The sequence below is a fragment of the Elgaria multicarinata genome, chromosome 18, assembly GCF_023053635.1.
Source record: "Elgaria multicarinata webbii isolate HBS135686 ecotype San Diego chromosome 18, rElgMul1.1.pri, whole genome shotgun sequence".
In the NCBI taxonomy this organism is placed as follows: Eukaryota; Metazoa; Chordata; class Lepidosauria; order Squamata; family Anguidae; genus Elgaria; species Elgaria multicarinata.
This window is the reverse complement of record NC_086188.1, coordinates 1,066,363-1,084,486: the sequence shown is the minus strand read 5'-3', so window position 1 is coordinate 1,084,486 and position 18,124 is coordinate 1,066,363. Positions and strand designations below refer to the sequence as shown.

Below are 18,124 nucleotides of genomic sequence, written 5' to 3'. Positions count from 1 at the left end.
ACCGCTGTCTCGATGTGCAAAGAAAAATAGACACACACCAAAAATCCACAGGTTTCATGACTACAGATCCCACAAAGGAAAGAGGAGGAGAAGGAGGAGGAGGAGGAGAAGGAGGAGGAGGAGGAGGAGCAATCTCTGGGAATGGGAAAGAGGGTGGACGGGAACGTTGCAAGACGTGTTCTCCTGCTTTAAAGCCACTTTCAGCAGTAGAAATTATAATACCACTAGTTTGGACACGTGACTTCACAGCACCCTAAAATCACAAGCATCAAAAAGCTCATACTAAAGATAGATCTCAGGGGAATGGAAAATGGACGGAGGAATATCATCAGGACAACAGACTGGGGAGAACCCTGTGAGCTCCACGCAGATGCCTTACGTTACAGTACAAAGACAAAACGGCAGCACGGATTGGGCCCTGCTTAATGCCCACAGGTCGAGCTGCTATTAATGTCACAGGAGAAAGGACCATTACAAAGTCAGAAATCCTCCCAGCTCCAGGCTTCCCTGACGTTTCCACCACTTGCTGAAGAGACAAGCGACTTTTCAGTTAACACATGAAATAGCGAGAGGCTGCTTGCCTCTTCTGCGCTACAAGTCGACGCGCCAGAAATCCCCAGCTGCGTATGCGGCTCCACGAGTGCGAACTCTGCACTATGAATCAGAGGAAAAGCAGGGCCAAAGTTAGCAATGCCGTGATTCTGTCCAATGGGAGGTGGGTGGAAAGTCAACTTCGCCTTTCGCTTCGTTCGACTTCCGAGGGCTTCTCCGCGCACGGCCTTTTGATCTAATCTTCCTCAAGCGTGGAAGGGGCAGCACCTTCTTCCTCCTCAGTGACTTCTGGGCGCGGGGCGGGGAAGTGGGTGACTGGAAAAGGGGATGTTACACTTCTGGGAAGGAGGGGGTGCCCTTGGGCGCTTATCAGCTGCGGGGAGAGGCCACGTCCTCAAGAGCGCCTCGCCCCACTCCCGCTGAATGGAAAGACTACGAGAGCAGGAAAGTGTGGAGCAGGCCGGGCCGGGGCTGAGTAATGCCACGCGTTATCTGTCCATCTCTGGCCTCAAAGCTGTCATTTCCACTAGCACTACTGTATGTCACGGATTCAGATTTGAAAAGGGGAAAAAAAGAGATAAAGAATTATCCCAGCGTGGGCCTTGAAAGGCCCAGCCGGCAAGGAAAGGGGCCACGGGCTGAACGCAGGAGGGGCCACGTTTCCGAGGCCACTGGCTCCATCCACAGGGAGAGCGCCCCTGCGCCCCCAAGGCAGAGTTGCCCCGGGGGAAGGGGGGAAGAGGACAGTGTGGATTCCTGGATCTGAGGTCGGACCAGACCCAGGAGTCCGGCTCCCTGCCCCCCACCCCCCAGCTAGCTTGGGGGCTGCCTCTCCACGGTCACGAAGGCAGCCTGGGAAAGAGCAGGAAGGGGGGAGGGCAGACTCCCCAGCCCCCTCTCCCTGACACCTCAGCTAGACGAGCAAAACAGCCCCACAAGCGAAAGGCCGCCTCCACCGCCCCCCCCTCTGTCCTGGATCCTCGGAAGCCCCGTGAGTTCAGAGGCGCACGCGTATCCAGGCAGGCGCAATCGGACGGCACCCTGATTCAAGGCCTGCGCAAAACGCTGCACTCCAAGAAACTGGAGTCATGGGGGCAGATTGAGACCCCCCCTTGCTGGCATGCCGAAAGAGGCACAGAATTGCTTGCATCCACACACACACACACACTCACCAGTCGGCCACCCCAAATGCTCAAAGGGTGAGCGATCAATGACCTGACACCAAGCTGCACATCTCAGCGAATCGTGGGTCCATGAACTCCAGGGGCCCCTCTGGGCGTTTTGGACTTACTTCAACTCCCAGAAGCCCCAGGCAGCACGGCCCATGGGCAGGGATGCTGGGAGTGGAAGTCGCAAACATCCACAAACTCCCTGCCCAGCTTCCCTCCCGCGCCACCACCACCCCCATACCCCCGGGCAATACCATTCATGTCCCCAACCCAGGGGAAAGTCCTACAGGAGCGATATTAAAAACACAAACAAGCGACTCATTAGCCGAATAACGAGAAGGCTCCTTCCAGGGAAGCCAAAGGGGCGGCTTCCCACGCTGCCTGAGGCGAACCCTGACTGGCCCTGGCGCTGCCAGCGGAGTCAAGCGGCCTCCCCTGGGACCACTGGGCCTCGACGGCCTCACTAAAAGCAGCCAGCCTACCGGAGGACCAGCGGCCTCCCCTCCCCTCCCCTCCCCACCGCAGACCCTCCAACTTGCTTCTCCCACCCTTCAGCCCCACAGACCGGACAGGCAGGGCGATGGGAAACGGAGTTCCCCGTCTTCCATTTCCCCTTCCAGCCCCTCAGTAACGACTCGCACAGAAACACCCAACAGACGGAACTTTTCAAGAACGTTTCTTCCTCAGGGACGCGGTGTCGTTCAAGGGAGGTTTAATTGGCCGGGGGCTTTTCCATTTGTTGCATGAACAGTGTTTGAGGGGCGTTTGCAACGTGTCCAATTTTGTGTTATGTTTTAATTACGCTTTTTTTTTTTTTAAGCTCGGTTTTCTTGTTAGCCACCTGGAGTGCCGGCTTTTGGTGGAAGGACAGGATACAAAGGAAATAAAATGCCCTTGTGGAGCTCGTACCGGTCACCTCGTTCTCGTGGAGACCAGCGCCTGGGTCCTCCTCTGCCCTGAGTTTCAACAGCCCAGCAGGGCCTCAGTGGACCGAAGCCTGGAAGAGGCAGAGTCCGGAGGGCATGAAAACACCCCAGGAACTACTGAAACAAAACGAAGGCGCATCAAGCCTGCCCGGTGCGCTAACAGTCCTGGGTCCGTCTCCTGCTCTCTGCTCAGAACTCGCTGATCCTCTTGCAATTCCCTCAGGACATTCTCTCTCTCTCTCTCTCTCTCTCTCTCTCACTCACTCACACACAGCTGCCTTTATGGGGTATATAGGAAATGCCCACACGTACAGAGGGAGGGGCCTCGGTCCATCTCGCCCAGTGTTGTCAACACAGGCTGGCAGCAAGGGCTCTGCGGGACCTTGGGCAGGGCTCCTCCCCAGCCCTACCTGGCAATGCAGCCGGGAATCCCCCCCCCCGCCACCCTCTCAGAGTCAGTGGGGCAGGGAGGCCAAAGGCCAGGCCACCCCTCTGGCACCAAGAGGCACAGAGGCCACCTCCTACCAAGTTTACCGGATAAAGCATCACCACGAACCAAGCAGGGGGAGACCCATCTGATTACCACGGCAAAAGGAAGTTGATCGAAATCATTTGCACATTCACCATGTCGGAAAGAAGAAAACCAAAACCTCTTTGGGCTTTGCGTGTGTGGGGGGAAATCTGATAAGTGCGGGTATAAATACGGCCTCGTGGTCCACAAGGGAGGCAGAGAAGCCCAACGGTCAAGCGGAGGTTGAGAACTGCTGCTACCCTGCGACTCCGTTCACCATGCTGGGCGTGAAAGGTGGGTGCCACACATGCCTTGCCACGGATCCTTTGGGGGGGCACAGAACTCACAGGCCCAGTGCGACCGGATCGGGGCTGCCAGAGGGGGCAAAGGGCCACGGCTCCTCTACTCCCCCTGCCAGGGTCCCCCTCGGGCCGAGCGACCGGGGCATGCCATTGGGGGCTTTGACCTGCCAGCCGGCGAGGGAGAGGAGCCCCTCCCTTCACAGCCGGGGAGGGAGGGGCGGGATGGAAGAGGGGGAGGGCGCTGGTTCCCCTTCCCCCCTAGAAAGAGTCATCATTCAAACAAGAGGTTAAAGAACGTAGACAATTAGCTTCAATGGAAGCAGTGGTTGGTGGCCAAATATTTCCAAACGCTTGAGTTTTTGAAGTTATCTCCCTTAACCAATAGGCGTCCAGAAAGGCGATAGAGGGCAGGATTCGCTCCCCGTGAGGATGGGGGCGGGGGATGGAAAGACACAGGGGAGAGCAGCAGAGGGTCCTTCACGTCTAATGGACCATCGGCAACGCAAGCCAAATTCCGCCTTCCCTCACCCGATGCCCTCCAGATGGGATGGACTGCAACTCCCATCGCCCTCAGCCAGCATGGCCAAATAATGGGCACTGAGGTCAAACGCATCTGGGGGGCACGAGGAGGGTGGGGAAGGCTGTTTTACAGAAAAACCGGGTCCTTGCCTTGATCTCGGAAGGGGGCGGGAAGCAGGGGGGCTTGGACCTTCGGGGACGTCTTTCCGCCTCGCCTTGCCTGTCTAGGAGCTCCACGAGGCTGCTCATCGCTGCCTCTACTTTCGGCTTCATCTGCAAAGCGCTTCCTCCTCACCTCGGGGCTCTGCGCAAAACGTCAGCAGAACGAGCGCTTCAGAGACAAACCCCCCATTTCCCTGCCCTTAAAAGAAACACCAGCGGGTCACATCACTGACTCAAGAACCCATGAGGAGCCGCCAGGGAGGACTCCTCAATGCCCCGTGCGGTCAAGCTTTCGGAGGCGCCCAGGGCGCCGCAAAGGATGGTGGGAAGTCTCCCTCCATGAAGGCGGCTTCCCGGCCAAGCAGGCCGGGGTTTGCAGACGCCCTGAAGGCGGGGGGGGGAGTGTCCCACCACTTCCCCAGCACTCTGGCACAGCTGTGCAGGGCAAAGGAGGGTCCCAACGCACAGGAGCACGGCTCCACCACACCGGCCCCCCAGGTTAATTTTGCATAGGAGTTCAGCCAGTGGAGGCTGGTGGCTCTGTGGTCAGTGGGGCAGTGAACGGCTCTGGATTTCAGTCAGGACTCTGAAGGGAGCGGAGGACCCTGGAGAGCCCCTTTAGAGGTCTGACTGAGTTGACTGAAATCCAGAGCGGATCTGCCGCCCCCCTGACCTCGGAGCTGCAGCGTAGCCTCGCTTGCCTATAGGGCCAGGCCTGGCTGATCTCAGGATGGCGCGCCTGCCTGCCTGCCTGCCTGCCTGCCTGTCAACACATGATCTCATTTAAATGCCTGAAACACTCAGATGGGTGTTTCAGCATTCGTTATAGTATCGAACGGCGTAGTAAAAACTCAAATGCTGGAACTCCATGCTGTTCTCTGCAGTCACATTCCTCGGCTGGTGAGCGATGGGTGCGCGGGTCCAGCATCCTCACAGGAGCAGGAGACAGGAAAGGGACAGGGCCCCGTGCGTCGTGGCCCCTCACTCTTTGCTTACAGGGACCCTTCATGGTTATTCGCCTCTTTTGTCTTGTGAACAGAAATCTGCGGATTGATCTTTGTCCTCTGCTGCGTGTCTGCACACCCAGTCTCAAAAAAAGACTTCCAAAGTCAACAGTGCAGTGCAAAGTTAGAAAACGACGCCAGGAAGCTTTCTAACCGCTATGTAAGTATCCTGCACTGACTTTGCCCCATAATATTAAGCCCTGGAAACAACAAAGACTTCCAAGCTGCACTCAAAATGTAACTGTTTTTCGTCAGCTCGATGCATTTCCAGGGGCGCGACAGCTCACAATCTCAGTTTGCACATGACAGCTGTAGATTTTTTGTGCCAGTCGGAAAAGGGCTGGCAATTTGGAGTGGGCGTGCAAATGTTGTTCAGGCCTAACCGGGCTTGCAATGGGACGGATGCTGCATCCTGCCATGTGTTAAAAGGTCGCAAACAGCAACAGGGACGTGCTCCGGGCTCTCCACGCGGCTGTCGAGGACAGCACGGGAGTAACATTTATTGATTGCGCAGTGCATAACGGGGCTGTTCACACAACACCCTAAGCCACACTCAGTGGTCCAATGTGGATCGATGTTGAAACATGGGTTGTCAGTTGAACCGGGGATCAGCATGTTGTCTGAACCCAGGATGTTTAATCACTCTAAACAACTCAACAACAAACTGTGCTTTCTCTGGGTGGCTTGTTTGAGAAAGATAATTCGCTGCTCTCCTGCGGGATACAGCAAACCCACAGCAAACCAAAGTGTTGTGATTCACTGCTGTCCTGCAGCACAGACACCCACAAGGGGAAGGGGCTGGCAGCTCGGGGGCTAGAGCACATACTTTGCTGGCAGAAGGTCCCCGATTCCACCCCCAGCATCTCCAAATGGGGGGGGGGGGGCGCTAGCAAATGCTGCTGCCTGAAACCCTGGAGAGCCGCTGCTGCCAGCCAGTGCTGACAATACTGGACTCGACAGACGGACCCAGGCGGCTCTTGAGAGAGCTCCGCGTGTGCTCAGAACGCGCTCCGCCTCTCTACAGCGCCAGTCCGGAGGGTCCAGGGGCTCTGGCTGCACAGGCTGCAGCTCCGCCTCGCCTACCGTGAGAGAGAGGGAGGGAGGGAGAGGCAGGCAGGCCCCGGTGAACTAACGGATGCTTTTATTTCAACTCCTGTAGAACACACTCATTAACAAAAACTCGCTGGAGATCATGGGAAACCGCGCCGCTACCCATTTAACAGGACTCCCCAACTGCACTTCTCCGAAACCGTGGACCATAGCCCAGACCTACCACGTGGTGATGGGCTTTAACGGGCTCTTCCGATACTTTAAGAAGACATTCAATTCGCAAGAGCTGGAAAATGTCCTCAAACAGCAGGAATTTTGTTTCAAACATCACCCAGCGCCTGGCTGGACCCGCGCACCCATCGCTCACCAGCCGAGGAATGTGACTGCAGAAAACAGCATGGAGTTCCAGCATATGAGTTTTTACTACGCCGTTCAATACTATAACGAATGCCTGGCCCATCTGAGTGTTTCAGGCATTTAAAGGAGATCATGTGTTGACAGGCAGGCAGGCAGGCAGGCAGGTGCGCCATCCTGAGATCAGCCAGGCCTGTCCCTATAGGCAAGCGAGGCTACGCTGCAGCTCCGAGGTCAGGGGGGCTGCAGATCCGCTCTGGATTTCAGTCAACTCAGTCAGACCTCTAAAGGGGCTCTCCAGGGTCCTCCGCTCCCTTCAGAGTCCTGACTGAAATCCAGAGCCGTTCACTGCCCCACTGACCACGGAGCCACCAGCCTTCACTGGCTGAACTCCTATGCAACATTAACCTGGGAACAAGCCCCCATTGACTCACATTTAAGCAGGTGTCTAGAAGACCGCCGAGTAGAGAGATCTCCGGTTGAAACAGTGCAACCCACCTTGACCCAGAAATAAGTCCTGCTGAGTTCTCTGGGGTTTATTCCTAGGCAAGGTATAGGCTTGCAAGAGTACGTTTATTTTAATATGTATTTTTAAAAAGCAGATATTTATTCTATTTAAAAATCTATTTATTTTGTTAGAACGTCAAACTATTTTTATATAATATAAAAGGATACTTTATAAAAGGATTATTATAAATCTGTATGTTTTGCTAATATCAGTGAGAAATCAGTTATCTTTTCATATCTGAAGTATTTGGAATACCAACTGAATGTGTATTTATTTATTTTATTGGTCTTTAAGTTATATGCCAGTGAGAGTCTCTTAATGAATAAAAATAAAAGGTTATTTAAGATTACATTTTATGTTTACGTTTGTTGTGTCCTTGTAAAGTCGGTCCCCCCTGGCCACCCTCTCCCCCCCCCCCCACTGGACCTTCACATACGGCTCTTTTTCCAGGGACGCTCGATAGCACACATAGCACATATGTAATGTCTGCTACATGGGGTCTTTCGATCAGGCAGGCTGGTGAAGACGGCTGCTGTAAAATGCAGGCCATGCAACGCACCCATGGGTGGCATTTCATGGCCCTCGCTACAGCCCGGAGCCTGGCCTGAACTGCTAAGGGAGGAAGGCAAGGGTGTCCACGGTGGCCCAACCAAAAAGCCTCCTGTCTTGAAATGCCGGTGCTTGGGAATCCCAGTATCAGGAGGGTTATGCCCAACCTTTCTGGACCCGTGGGCACTGCCACAAAATGGCTGCCACAGAGGATGTGGCCAGTCACGTGATGGCTGCTGTGGGGAGTGAGCGAAAGGGTAGGGGTGGCAGAGAGAGGAGTTGGAATACAGCATCCATCATCCCCCAGGGGCTAGGAACAATGGCTGGCTGGCTGCCACACCCCTCCCCTCTCTCTCTCTCTCTCTCTCTCTCTCTCTCTCTCTCTCTCACACACACACACACACACACCCTGGCGCCGCGTGCTCCACCTTTACACGTTGGTGGGTTGAGATGTCTCCAACTCCTTACTGATACTACTGTTGTCCCCGCTGCTGAAGAGGGACACAGAGTCAAGGGACACGAGTTTAGGGCCCATTAAGAATTCATGCCCTACTCTGGCAACATTTTCTTAGGGTCAACTAAAAGAGTGCGCGAACTTACCGGTTCTGCAGAGCTCCTCGCCGCGCTGGCTGCTGTGCAGAGTGCGGCAGGTGTCGTCGTCGTCGGCTGGCTGACTGGCGTCCATGCCTAGGCGTGAGGCCCCCGGGGAGGCGCCCGGGCAGGGGGGAGGCAGCCCCGCCACGAGAGCTGCCAGGCCACGGAGGCCTGGTCTCTCAGGGGCTCCGCCGCCGACCTGGGGCTCCCCTGGATCTCAACCCACACCAGGGGCAGGGCGGGGAGGGAGCCCCGGAACCAGCAAGGGGGCCACGTGGCAGCTGCACGCGGAAGCCACCGAGCCTGGCCTTTAGCCGGAGACACCCCCCAATTGGCACGTGGGGGGGGGACACGGGGCAGTCCCGCGCTTACGCCGAGGTAACTCCCTGGCGCAGGCCCGCTCCTTCCCTAGAGGGCCCCACCGATAGAAGCCACCACACGTGTGTGTGTGTGTGAGTGTGTGTGTGTGATCACACCACCAGCCCCCCCCCCCACCTTGATGAGGACTAGCAGCTGCGGCCACGTGGGGGCTGCCTGCCACCGCCCCCTTCCCCCCGCCACCTGCCCACCTGCTGCGCCGTGCTCCCTGCAGTTCCCCGTGTTCACCAGCGCAGGGCGGAACTGCCCAGGTGTTCCGCGGGCAGGTGAAGGCGAAGGTGCCCAAGTGCCTTTGTGCCCCCCGGGGGGCGGGGTCTGCGGCTGCTTCTTCAACCCACCACCACCACCCTGCTAAACTGGATCCACTCCAGTTACCACATGCAGGGTTTAAGCCGCAGTCTTCCTTCTGGTACTTCTCTGCACTTGGGCACCTTCAAGGCTGGTTCAGGACGCCACCTGCAGTCTTCAATTTGGTCCAGCAAGCGACGTTGGTGGCCTCAGGCCTTTGGCTTCGGCCCCAAACCAGCCTTGAGATCCCACCCACCCACCCACAAACACCACTCTAGCAATGGGCCAATAGATTTGAAGAGAATGTCCACAAGTTAGCCAATCACATCTGTCCATGTTTTGATCCCGCGCGCCAGTATAAAAGGTCAGGACCCTCAAAGACGTACAAGATGGCCACTTCTCTGGCCCAAGTAAATCACTGGTGTTTCTCTACTAGCAACCTTTAATGAGAGTCATTTCTTTCCTGGTAGACGTCAAATCAAATCAACCAATCACTGTTCCAGAATATCACACATAGGCTCGTGTCATCTTTACCTCAGGTGAACATGAGTTTCTTCACAGCCCATTGAGTTCAGCGGGCCCCACTCCCAAATACAGCCATAGCTGAATTAGGCCCTGCTAGATGCTCTGCGGGTCTCAGTCCGCCGCCAGGGTCCCTCGGACAAATAACATGTGGCCATTTTTAAAATAAATAAAACAAAACCAGCCGTCAACTGGATCTGTCTCCAGCCTTAAGCAAGGCATGCAGGCGCCTTGTGAGGTGGGGGGCAGAAGTGAATAGAAACGTAGCAGCTCTTAAATTAGCAGACCTGAAGAGTAGGTGTAGGGCTGGGTAGAAGTGTCAATAGAAGCCAAATTTGGTAGTTTAACTAGTGGTTGGAGGCATTGTAGCCTTCAAAACGAAAAGTCCCATATTCGCAGCAATTCCCCTTTTCCAGCCGACTTTCTCTTTGAAGCTGGAGTGGGCGACCTGCAGCCCTGGCCTCTTCAGATCTCCACAGAAGTGCAGGCACTCCTCATAACAGACCCCACAGCCAAACCCCAAGGAGAGTCCAAAAATGAAGGCAGCGGCATGGAACCACAGCAACAGAACCATTCTAGCACCAGGAGGGTCAAGTCTGTTGTAAATCTCATGGGTCTTGATGGCCCATTCAAAACCAAGCCACCCTCAGAATACTTTGCATTGCAACAAGGAGCAACATATTGTTGGTGCAAAATCCTTCCGCCCCGCTACTGTAAGGGTTGCAGTTGGGCCCAGAAGGAAGTGTGAGGCAGGTGGCCCATGATGTCAGTCTCTGGGTGACTACAAAACTGCCTGGCTTCATCTCTGGGAGCCCTGGCTCTACTAGTGGCTAAAGTGTTGGACTGGGAGTCGGGAGATCCGGGTTCTAGTCCCCACTCGGCCATGGAAATCCACTGGGTGACTTTGGGCCAGTCACAGACTCTCAGCCCAGCCTACCTCACAGGGTTGTTGTGAGGATAAAATGGAAAGGAGGCCTATGTATGCTGCCTTGGGTTCCTTGGGAGGGAAAAAGGCAGGGTATAAATGCAATAAATAAATAAATAACCCCACTGGACCTCCCGCAAGAGAGATTTGTCCATTCCCCAGTTATCTGTTGGGCAGGGAGGGAGAAGCCGCTATGTTGTAAGGCAGGAGAGCGCCCCACCACCACACATGCCAGAGACATCGTCGCTAACCACATCTCCAACAAAAACGCTTAAAAACTTACTTTCAGTGTTAAATGCAAACATCTCGTATTATTTTTTTCCTAAAATTTACATAGCCTTTTAAGTGACTCTCCCATATCGGTCAAGAGCTGTTCTGATTCACTGAAGGAAGGACACAGCCCTCGTCATTTCACAAATCTTAAGTAAGTTTCCATGCCATAAATCTTGACTTATTATTAGGTGTCGATCTGTGAGCTTTCAAACTCTTGGTTGTCTCTGTTGCAACCCACTCATGGAAGCTCCTCTGAAAGTTACACGTTCTTTGTAATCGTGATTTATTTCTTGTAATAAGCCTTTACAATATTATCTCTATGAACAGGAAATGTGGGTTTTTTCATTCTGTCTTTATCTGGTTAGCAGTTCTGCTATGAGCAACCTACTTGCATTGGGTACTGTGGTATTGACCTGAGATATGTGTGTGTGTGTGTGTGTGTGTGTGTGTGTGTGTGTGTGTGTGTACACACACATCATTGCTACTACAAGCTTTGGGGAGTTGAGTTCATTATTCTGATTACGTTACTAAGAATTGTTTCAGCAAGATTAGTCCTTGCCTTGACAAGGGAAAATGTGGTTGCTGCCACCTTCAAGATTGGAAATGATTTCTTAGATCTGAGTACAAACAGTAGTTCAGAAAAGTTTGAAAGGGAAGGAAAAAAGGGCAGCATTTTTTTTAGTAGTTGTGGAAACCCATTTATACTTTCAGGGGGTGGAGGAAGCTCGTCACGCAGACCTCTTGGAACTGTACCGTTTCAGTGATGGTAATGTATGTACAGATGTGTGCGTGTATATAGCAACGCCAGGGCAAAAGCCAGGCTGCGTCCCTTTGACGTTGGGGAGCGTTCCATCCTGCCGTTCTTCACATGGGTTTTGTGAAGGGCTATACCATATAGATTTTCCTTTACCTGAACATGATCAACCTTAGCGACTGAGCCTCCAAAGACCCGGTAGATTTATTGAGCTGGAAAAACTCCAGTGGATCAACTTTTACAGTTCGCACATCACCACCACCGGCACTTACAAAAAATAAGGGTTATCAGAGGCAGCCCGAGAAATGTCGCTGGCAGAAAGACCAAGCATCACCCTGGCTCCCAGACACAGTTGTGAAAATATAGAATAAACTAAGTAACACAAACAAGAGTCTTTTGTGCGGTGGCACCCAAATTACGGAACTTCCCCTAGATATTCTTTACGATCTTTTAGGCACTTCGCAAAGTCCATCCTGATTTCGGAGGCCTGGAACAGAATTATATGAGATGCGGGAGTTGTTGCGTGTGTCTTTTTAAATGCTTTATCAATACAGTTGTTCAGTTGTGGGTTTTACCTTATACTTGCATATTTCAGAAGCCACCCTAAGGCAATTGCGAAGGGCACGATGGAAATCCCTCGAGTGGCCTTTCAGAGGTCCTTCCAAGCTGCCACCTCAGATTTACTGCAAGTAGAGGTTCCATCCCAGAGGTTGTGCGCTTCAGCACCCGTCACCTGCCCACCCCCTTCTTGAAATCCTGGCAACTCCCCCTTCTCTTGGCAACTCGTTCCTTCACTGCTGAACGTATTGGGCAGCATCTGAGGGTGCTGCTCCCTTTCCACTGGTTTTGTTGTGCTCGCGGGAGCAACTGCCGGCACCGCGGGGCTTTTCTGCTTCTGAAAATACCCTGCAGAAGCACTCGTTTCCGGATCAGGACAGGCCACCAGAGCGCCCCCTTCTGCGAGCTCCGCTGACGCCCTCCATTCCGGAAACGAGCGTTTCTGCTCATTTCGTATCATTTTTAGAAGTGCGGAAGCCCCGTTGGGCCAATGGTTGCAATACTTCCCCGTGGGGCCCAAATTGTTTACACAGTGCTTGAGATTCTTAGTCTCCGAGAAGAGAGAAGGTAGCTCAAGTCACAAAGTTCAGACACACCCATTTTTACCCCAGGAGGTGTGGTCAGAGGAGTGTTGAGGTCAGTGCCGCAATCCAAGCCCCAAGCATTTTCTGGAAAGTTTGCAAGATGTCCTCTTTGAGCTGGTTCGGGTTCAGCAGAGCAAGGGACAACTGTCATGATTCCATGTTGTATTTTAGTATCTTAACCGCATGAGACCAGGAGTGGCCCAAGACCCTTTGCTGCTGCCCATGGCAAGGGCAAAATGGTACCCACCCTTTCAATACGCAGAGGCTGACCTGGCCAGCTGCAGGACACAAACAGCTCGGTCCTTCCGTGCCACCTAAGGCAGCCGCCTCGCTCTGCTTAATGGTAGGGCCGGCCTGGCTTGGGGCAAGTGTCTTTCTACACTTGCCAGTTCCTGAATGCCTAGGCTAGAGCAGGGCACAAGTCTCAGCAGGGTGTGCCGCCCCAGAGAGTCTTGGGTTCAAAAGCAGCAAGGGGCCCTTACTGAACACAAACACACACATTTCAGGCTGGGGCTTCTTCCAAAAAAATAGTCTTTATTTTGGTTGTAATTGTAAAAAAAGAAAAATGCAATTGCATTGTTGAAAGAGAGCCATCCAAGAGGACGCCACAGAGCACCCTTTTCGTACGATAGTAAAGAAATAACAAGGCTGCAATGAAGGACAAGGTCTCCAAGGCCTCGACCTTCGAAAGCTTGTTACATTCTTTAAAAAACAGTGAAGTAAAACTAATGAATTATGCAAGTTTTATCATTTGCAGTTGCAAAAGAAGCACATTTTGCCCAAACAGTGATTGAAGAACTATACATAACTCAACATTTCATTTCTTAAAGCAAAACGTGTATTTATGGGTGTAGTTCAGATTCAAATCAGCCCCAAAGCAACCGATCGTGGAACAATCATGTCGAAACCAACCTCCGTGCGTCACGGGCAACTTCCCAAAGCCGCGCAGGACCTGGCCTGCTTGCTAGTCAGACCCTTCTCTGTTCACGGCTGATAAAAATGCTGACGGTACTTCAGGGAGAAACAAAGAGGTTCAGGCTCAGATGACGCTCGCGCGCAAAGGCAGGCAGAGGGAAACCCCTGCAAGGGCGAGGCCCTGGCTTGAGAAGGCTGCGGATCCTGAGAGACCTTCCCCAAAGCGAAGGGAGACGCCATGCGACTGGATGTGTGTTGGGCAGGCAAATGTTCACTTTCAGGGAATCCTCCCCCTCCCCCTTCTTGTGTCTTTCAAGTTGCAAAAATGTCCCACAGTGTTTCAGGGTAGCTTATCGCCAAGCACTTCATATGTCCAACAGGTTTACTCCTGCGCAGGTTTGCTCAGAACGGAACGGAAGAAAAGCCCTGCTGGATCAGGCCAAGAGCATGGCCAGCCAGATGCCTCTGGGAAGAGGGACCTGAGAAAGTCGGAGTTCGACAGACGTCCGCACAGCGCCTGTCACACCCAAGGAGGTTCCAGGGAGGGAACATTGAGCCCCCTGGCCTGGCCTCTTGCAAATGCGAAGCCAATTAAGAAACAGCCATGAACAGCTGCTGATGAGCCCCAAGGAGTGAAAGGGGGGAGCCCCGGACCACTCACCCCTCTGGCAAGGCCCACCTCTCTCCAGATCAAACACCGCTTGAGGAGTTAAATGTGAGGAAATAAGTTTGATTCACAGCAAAAGCTTGAATCACAGCCACACACTGGCATTCATTCATTCTCTCTCTTTTTCCCTCTCATTCTCTCTCTCTCTCTCTCACGCACACACACACTTTACTACTCTAAAAAAGAAGTAAGCCAGATCAAGCCGAAATAGGGCCGAAAATAGGAAGGGGGACGATATCTGTGCTGCATTTGCACTGTAATTTTATAAAATTCACAGATATTTATAACATGGCTGCATTGTTTGATCAATGAATGGGTTAGATTAAACCAACTGGGGGGGGACCACACACCTTTTGACAGGTAAAAAAAAATTGCACTGATTATTCAGGTAAATATATCTGAATGCCAGGACTTCTCAAAACAGCAGCCGGAAAGCATCACCTGAAGAGCCGTGGCTCCATTCTCTCAGCCACACCGTTCCGAATTGCCTCTTCTAAGACAATTCCTGGGATGACACATGTAGATGTCCTGGGGTGTGTGGAAATGCTGTCCTCCTCCAGAACGACAGATTCACTCATAGGCAAATCATAGAATCATAGAGTTGGAAGGGAGCCTATAAGGCCATCGAGTCCAACCCCCTGCTCAATGCAGGAATCCACCCTAAAGCATCCTCGACAGATGCTTGTCCAGCTGCCTCTTGAAGGCCTCGAGTGTGGGAGAGCCCACCACCTCCCCAAGTAACTGGTTCCATTGTCGTAATGTAATCAATTAAATCAGCTAACCCAAGTACAACCGTTTGACAACGGTCTCTTTAAATTGAGCGAAAGCCCTACTTAGAAGACCATTCGGCAGCGTGTATCTGAGACTCAGGAGGAAGCTACCGGGGCGCTGAGCCTGGCCCGTCCCTGAACTACAGCTGAAGGGATCAGGAGCAAGCCCTGGCATCCCACGCCCGGAAGCTCTCCTTGTGCGCCAATTCCCTCCGCTGGCCTTGGCCGTGGCGAAGGCTTCGGTCGGCACCTTGGTCAACGTTTACAAGAGTCTGAGGCAGTCCCCTGACTAAGGCACGAAGGGAGCACCATGGTGGAACGGGGTGGAGTCAGAAAGGGCCACCCAGAGAGCTCAAAGCGGCCGTATTGCCCGGACAATTTTTCTAACGTTACAAAACCAGCCCACATCTGTCCTGCGGCACCAACCGCGGCAACGGTTTGTGCAGCGTTTCAACCAGGAGCTGCGCAACATGGGCTTGGAAACCACCGCTGCTCATCTACGACGAACAAATCTCCACGGTGGGCGACCAGGCAGGGAAATGTTGTTTCGGAAGAGTCCACCGTTTTCTCTCACGCCGTCAGCATGCCAGTATACAGTAGGCCTGAGGGGGCAGGCAGGCAGCCAGGCTGCTGCGGAGTTGCAGGTTTATCTGCGAGGCTGTTTACAACACGCAAGAACCACCAACCTAGAGGCTTCTACTTAAGCAGAAACTGAAGCCCAGTTTAATTCAAAAGCCACTCTTTACACGTCTGCCAAAATGTCTTGATTTAGCCACTAGAAATCAGTGGTGGGAGGGGCCGGGGGGGGGGAACGCAAACATGAGCTACGGAAATGCTACAAAACTAAAGCTAATAAAATACATCCCGATTTAAAACGAACAAATGAGCCGGCCCACGAGGTTGCAGCACAACCCCGCGCATGTCTACTCAGGGGTATATCCCACGGGAATCCACCGCGCTTACTTATTGCAGCCCTTACGTGTTTAGCGCGCTTTTGTGCCGTTGAGGAAAGGTTCCCTTTTCTCCTTCAGTGAGGTACGTCCCACTCTAGGCGTCGGCGAGGATCCAAAGAGCTACTTCTGGCGCACCAGAAGGCTTGCAAGCACTTGCTGGCTTTTGGGACGCGGGGGCGGAGGGGAAGTGGCCCCCGTGCCCCCCTCCCCAAGGCCCCTTCACGGATTGCTGGGGGCATCTGCAATCCATTCCAGGAGGGGGCTGACTATCGCGCAGACGCCCCGCTCTTTGGATCCTGGCCTTCGACTACGAGACCCCAAACTCCGCAATTGCATCAAATTAAAAGCGTCACCGATCTCGTGAAAGCGAGGGGGGGTGCGTTTCCCGGTGAGCGCCCGGGGCCCTTGCGGCCATCTCCATAGCTCTCCGTGAGTCTCGGTGCCTGAGGTCAGGTGGCGGGGAAACGAGAGCGCTGCATAGATCTCTCCGCGTCGCCTTGACGGAGTGCGGCAGGTCTCTGGCCCTGCGGAGTTACCTGAGTCGGCCTCCCCACCTGAGGGCGCCCAAGGACGGTCCCTTGGTGGCCTTCCAAGGCCCCGCACACCCTGGGAGGCACCCCCGCCACAAGGGGGCGCCCGGGTCCCCGTGAGCGCCGTGGCGGGAGGAGGCGGCCACGCCGCTCGTCTTTGGTTAGGGTCCTCCGGCGTCTTTGTTGAGCTGGCTCACGGCCTCGATGGCTTGTTCTCGCAAGCGCGACGGGTCGGTCAGGACGGAGGTGGTCGTGCTCAACTGCCGGAGGGTGCTCAGCACCACTGGGGGGCGGGCGAGGAGAGGGGCAAAGAGCAAAGAGCCCGGGTTACTCTGGGAGCCCCGCGGAGCCCCCTCGGCTCACAGGCACTTGCGGCGGGCGTCCAGCCAGGCCAGCGCAGAGGGACAGCGGCCGTGCTGGCGGAGGAGGGTGGGCGCTGCGGCCCAACGCCTGGGGGGCAACGGGACTGGCTTTCCCCCAGCCTTCCTCCATTCCGGGGCCCTCCGGGTGTGCTGGATGACAGGGCCCCAGGATCCCTCAGCCAGCTGGGCACAGGATCTTTCTCAAGCCGTAGGGAAGGTTGACCCCAGGATGGCCGCCGCAGCATAAGAGCGCTGCCCCCCCGCCCCCGCCCAGTGCAGACCTGTCCTGGACCTCGACCCCCCTTAGGCTGAAGCCACCCCCAGGACGTCTGCCCAGACCGCCCCGCCCAGACTCACTCGGCCGGAGGACGGGCAGGGAGCAGTGCTGATCCACCCACGCCAGGGCCGTCTGCTGCAGCTCCTCCAGGCTGGTGGTGGACACCATCCCGTTGAACGTTTCGAACAAGGGATTGACGATGATGCTGAACTGCACGGCGATGCGAGAGTTAAGGGGGAAACAAACACGCCCCGAGAGGCTGCAGGGCAGGCAGCCGGGAGGAGGCATGGCGGGGCCCGTTCCAGAGCGCCCGTCATCCGGGGAGGGGGCAGGAACGGCTGCCGCTTCGCGAGAAAGGAGGTGGGGAGGGGGCAGTGCTGGATGGGCACTGGCAAGGCCTCGGCATTTCCAGGACATTCTCCAGGGCCGTGAGAAGGAGGGCGAGCTCTTTATCAACGGCAGCACCGTCTGTGTTAGAGGCCACGCTGGCTTCTTTCCCAGCTGTGGCGTCCCTGGGGCGCCACCACGTCCTACTTGCCTTTCTGGAAAGGTGCTGAGGTCACGCAGAATTTAAACCCACGGGATTCACAGCAGCAGTTCTAGGGCTTTTAGGGAGGGTGAGGCATGTTCACGAAGGGCAGCGCGATCGAGTGACGGCTGGCCCATGGCGCGCCCACACGCAGGGGCAGCAGCCGACGGAGGGAGGCCCCCACTCGTGTGGCGCGCAGCCGCCCGCTGAACGCTGGCTGCGAGGAGCCCCAGGCCAATTCCAGCCAGGACCTTCCCAGCATGTTCTCAGGGCAGAGTAGGCAGAAATCTCCCTCCACGGGCTTTTTAGGGAGTCTTGCTTCAGCTGTCCAAGCAGCCGGGCCAAAAGGAACAGCCCTCCTGGGGTAACGGAAAGCCAGAGGTGCCCGCCAAGGGCAGCGGCAGAGGCCTCCCTGCCCCGCCATCACCACCGGGACATTCAAGGCATGCGCTGCCCTGCGTCTGGGCCGGGGCATGAGCAAAGCCTTAAAACGAAACAAGAAGAGAAGAAAAACGCTCCGTCCCTGTCAGAGCAGCCTCTGATAGAAACCACAGGAAACGAGCACTCGGCACTCGGAGGCTCCCCGCCCGTCCCTCCACCGTGTCGCACGAGGGCGTCAAGGCTTCCGATGAGCGGCTT

The 18,124-nt window shown here is 54.8% G+C and overlaps 1 protein-coding gene across 1 annotated transcript in view; it reads right to left on the bottom strand.

Moving 5' to 3' along the window:
• Nucleotides 1-12,996: 12,996 nt before the first annotated feature.
• MLXIP (MLX interacting protein) overlaps nucleotides 12,997-18,124 on the bottom strand; it is a gene marked incomplete at its 5' end in the record, with an annotated part of 43,096 nt that continues 37,968 nt past the window's right edge. The window contains 2 exons of the mRNA XM_063144309.1: nucleotides 12,997-16,600; nucleotides 17,037-17,166. Of these exons, the coding sequence (XP_063000379.1) occupies nucleotides 16,479-16,600; nucleotides 17,037-17,166 (252 nt within the window). The remainder of the gene's footprint in view (nucleotides 16,601-17,036; nucleotides 17,167-18,124) is intronic.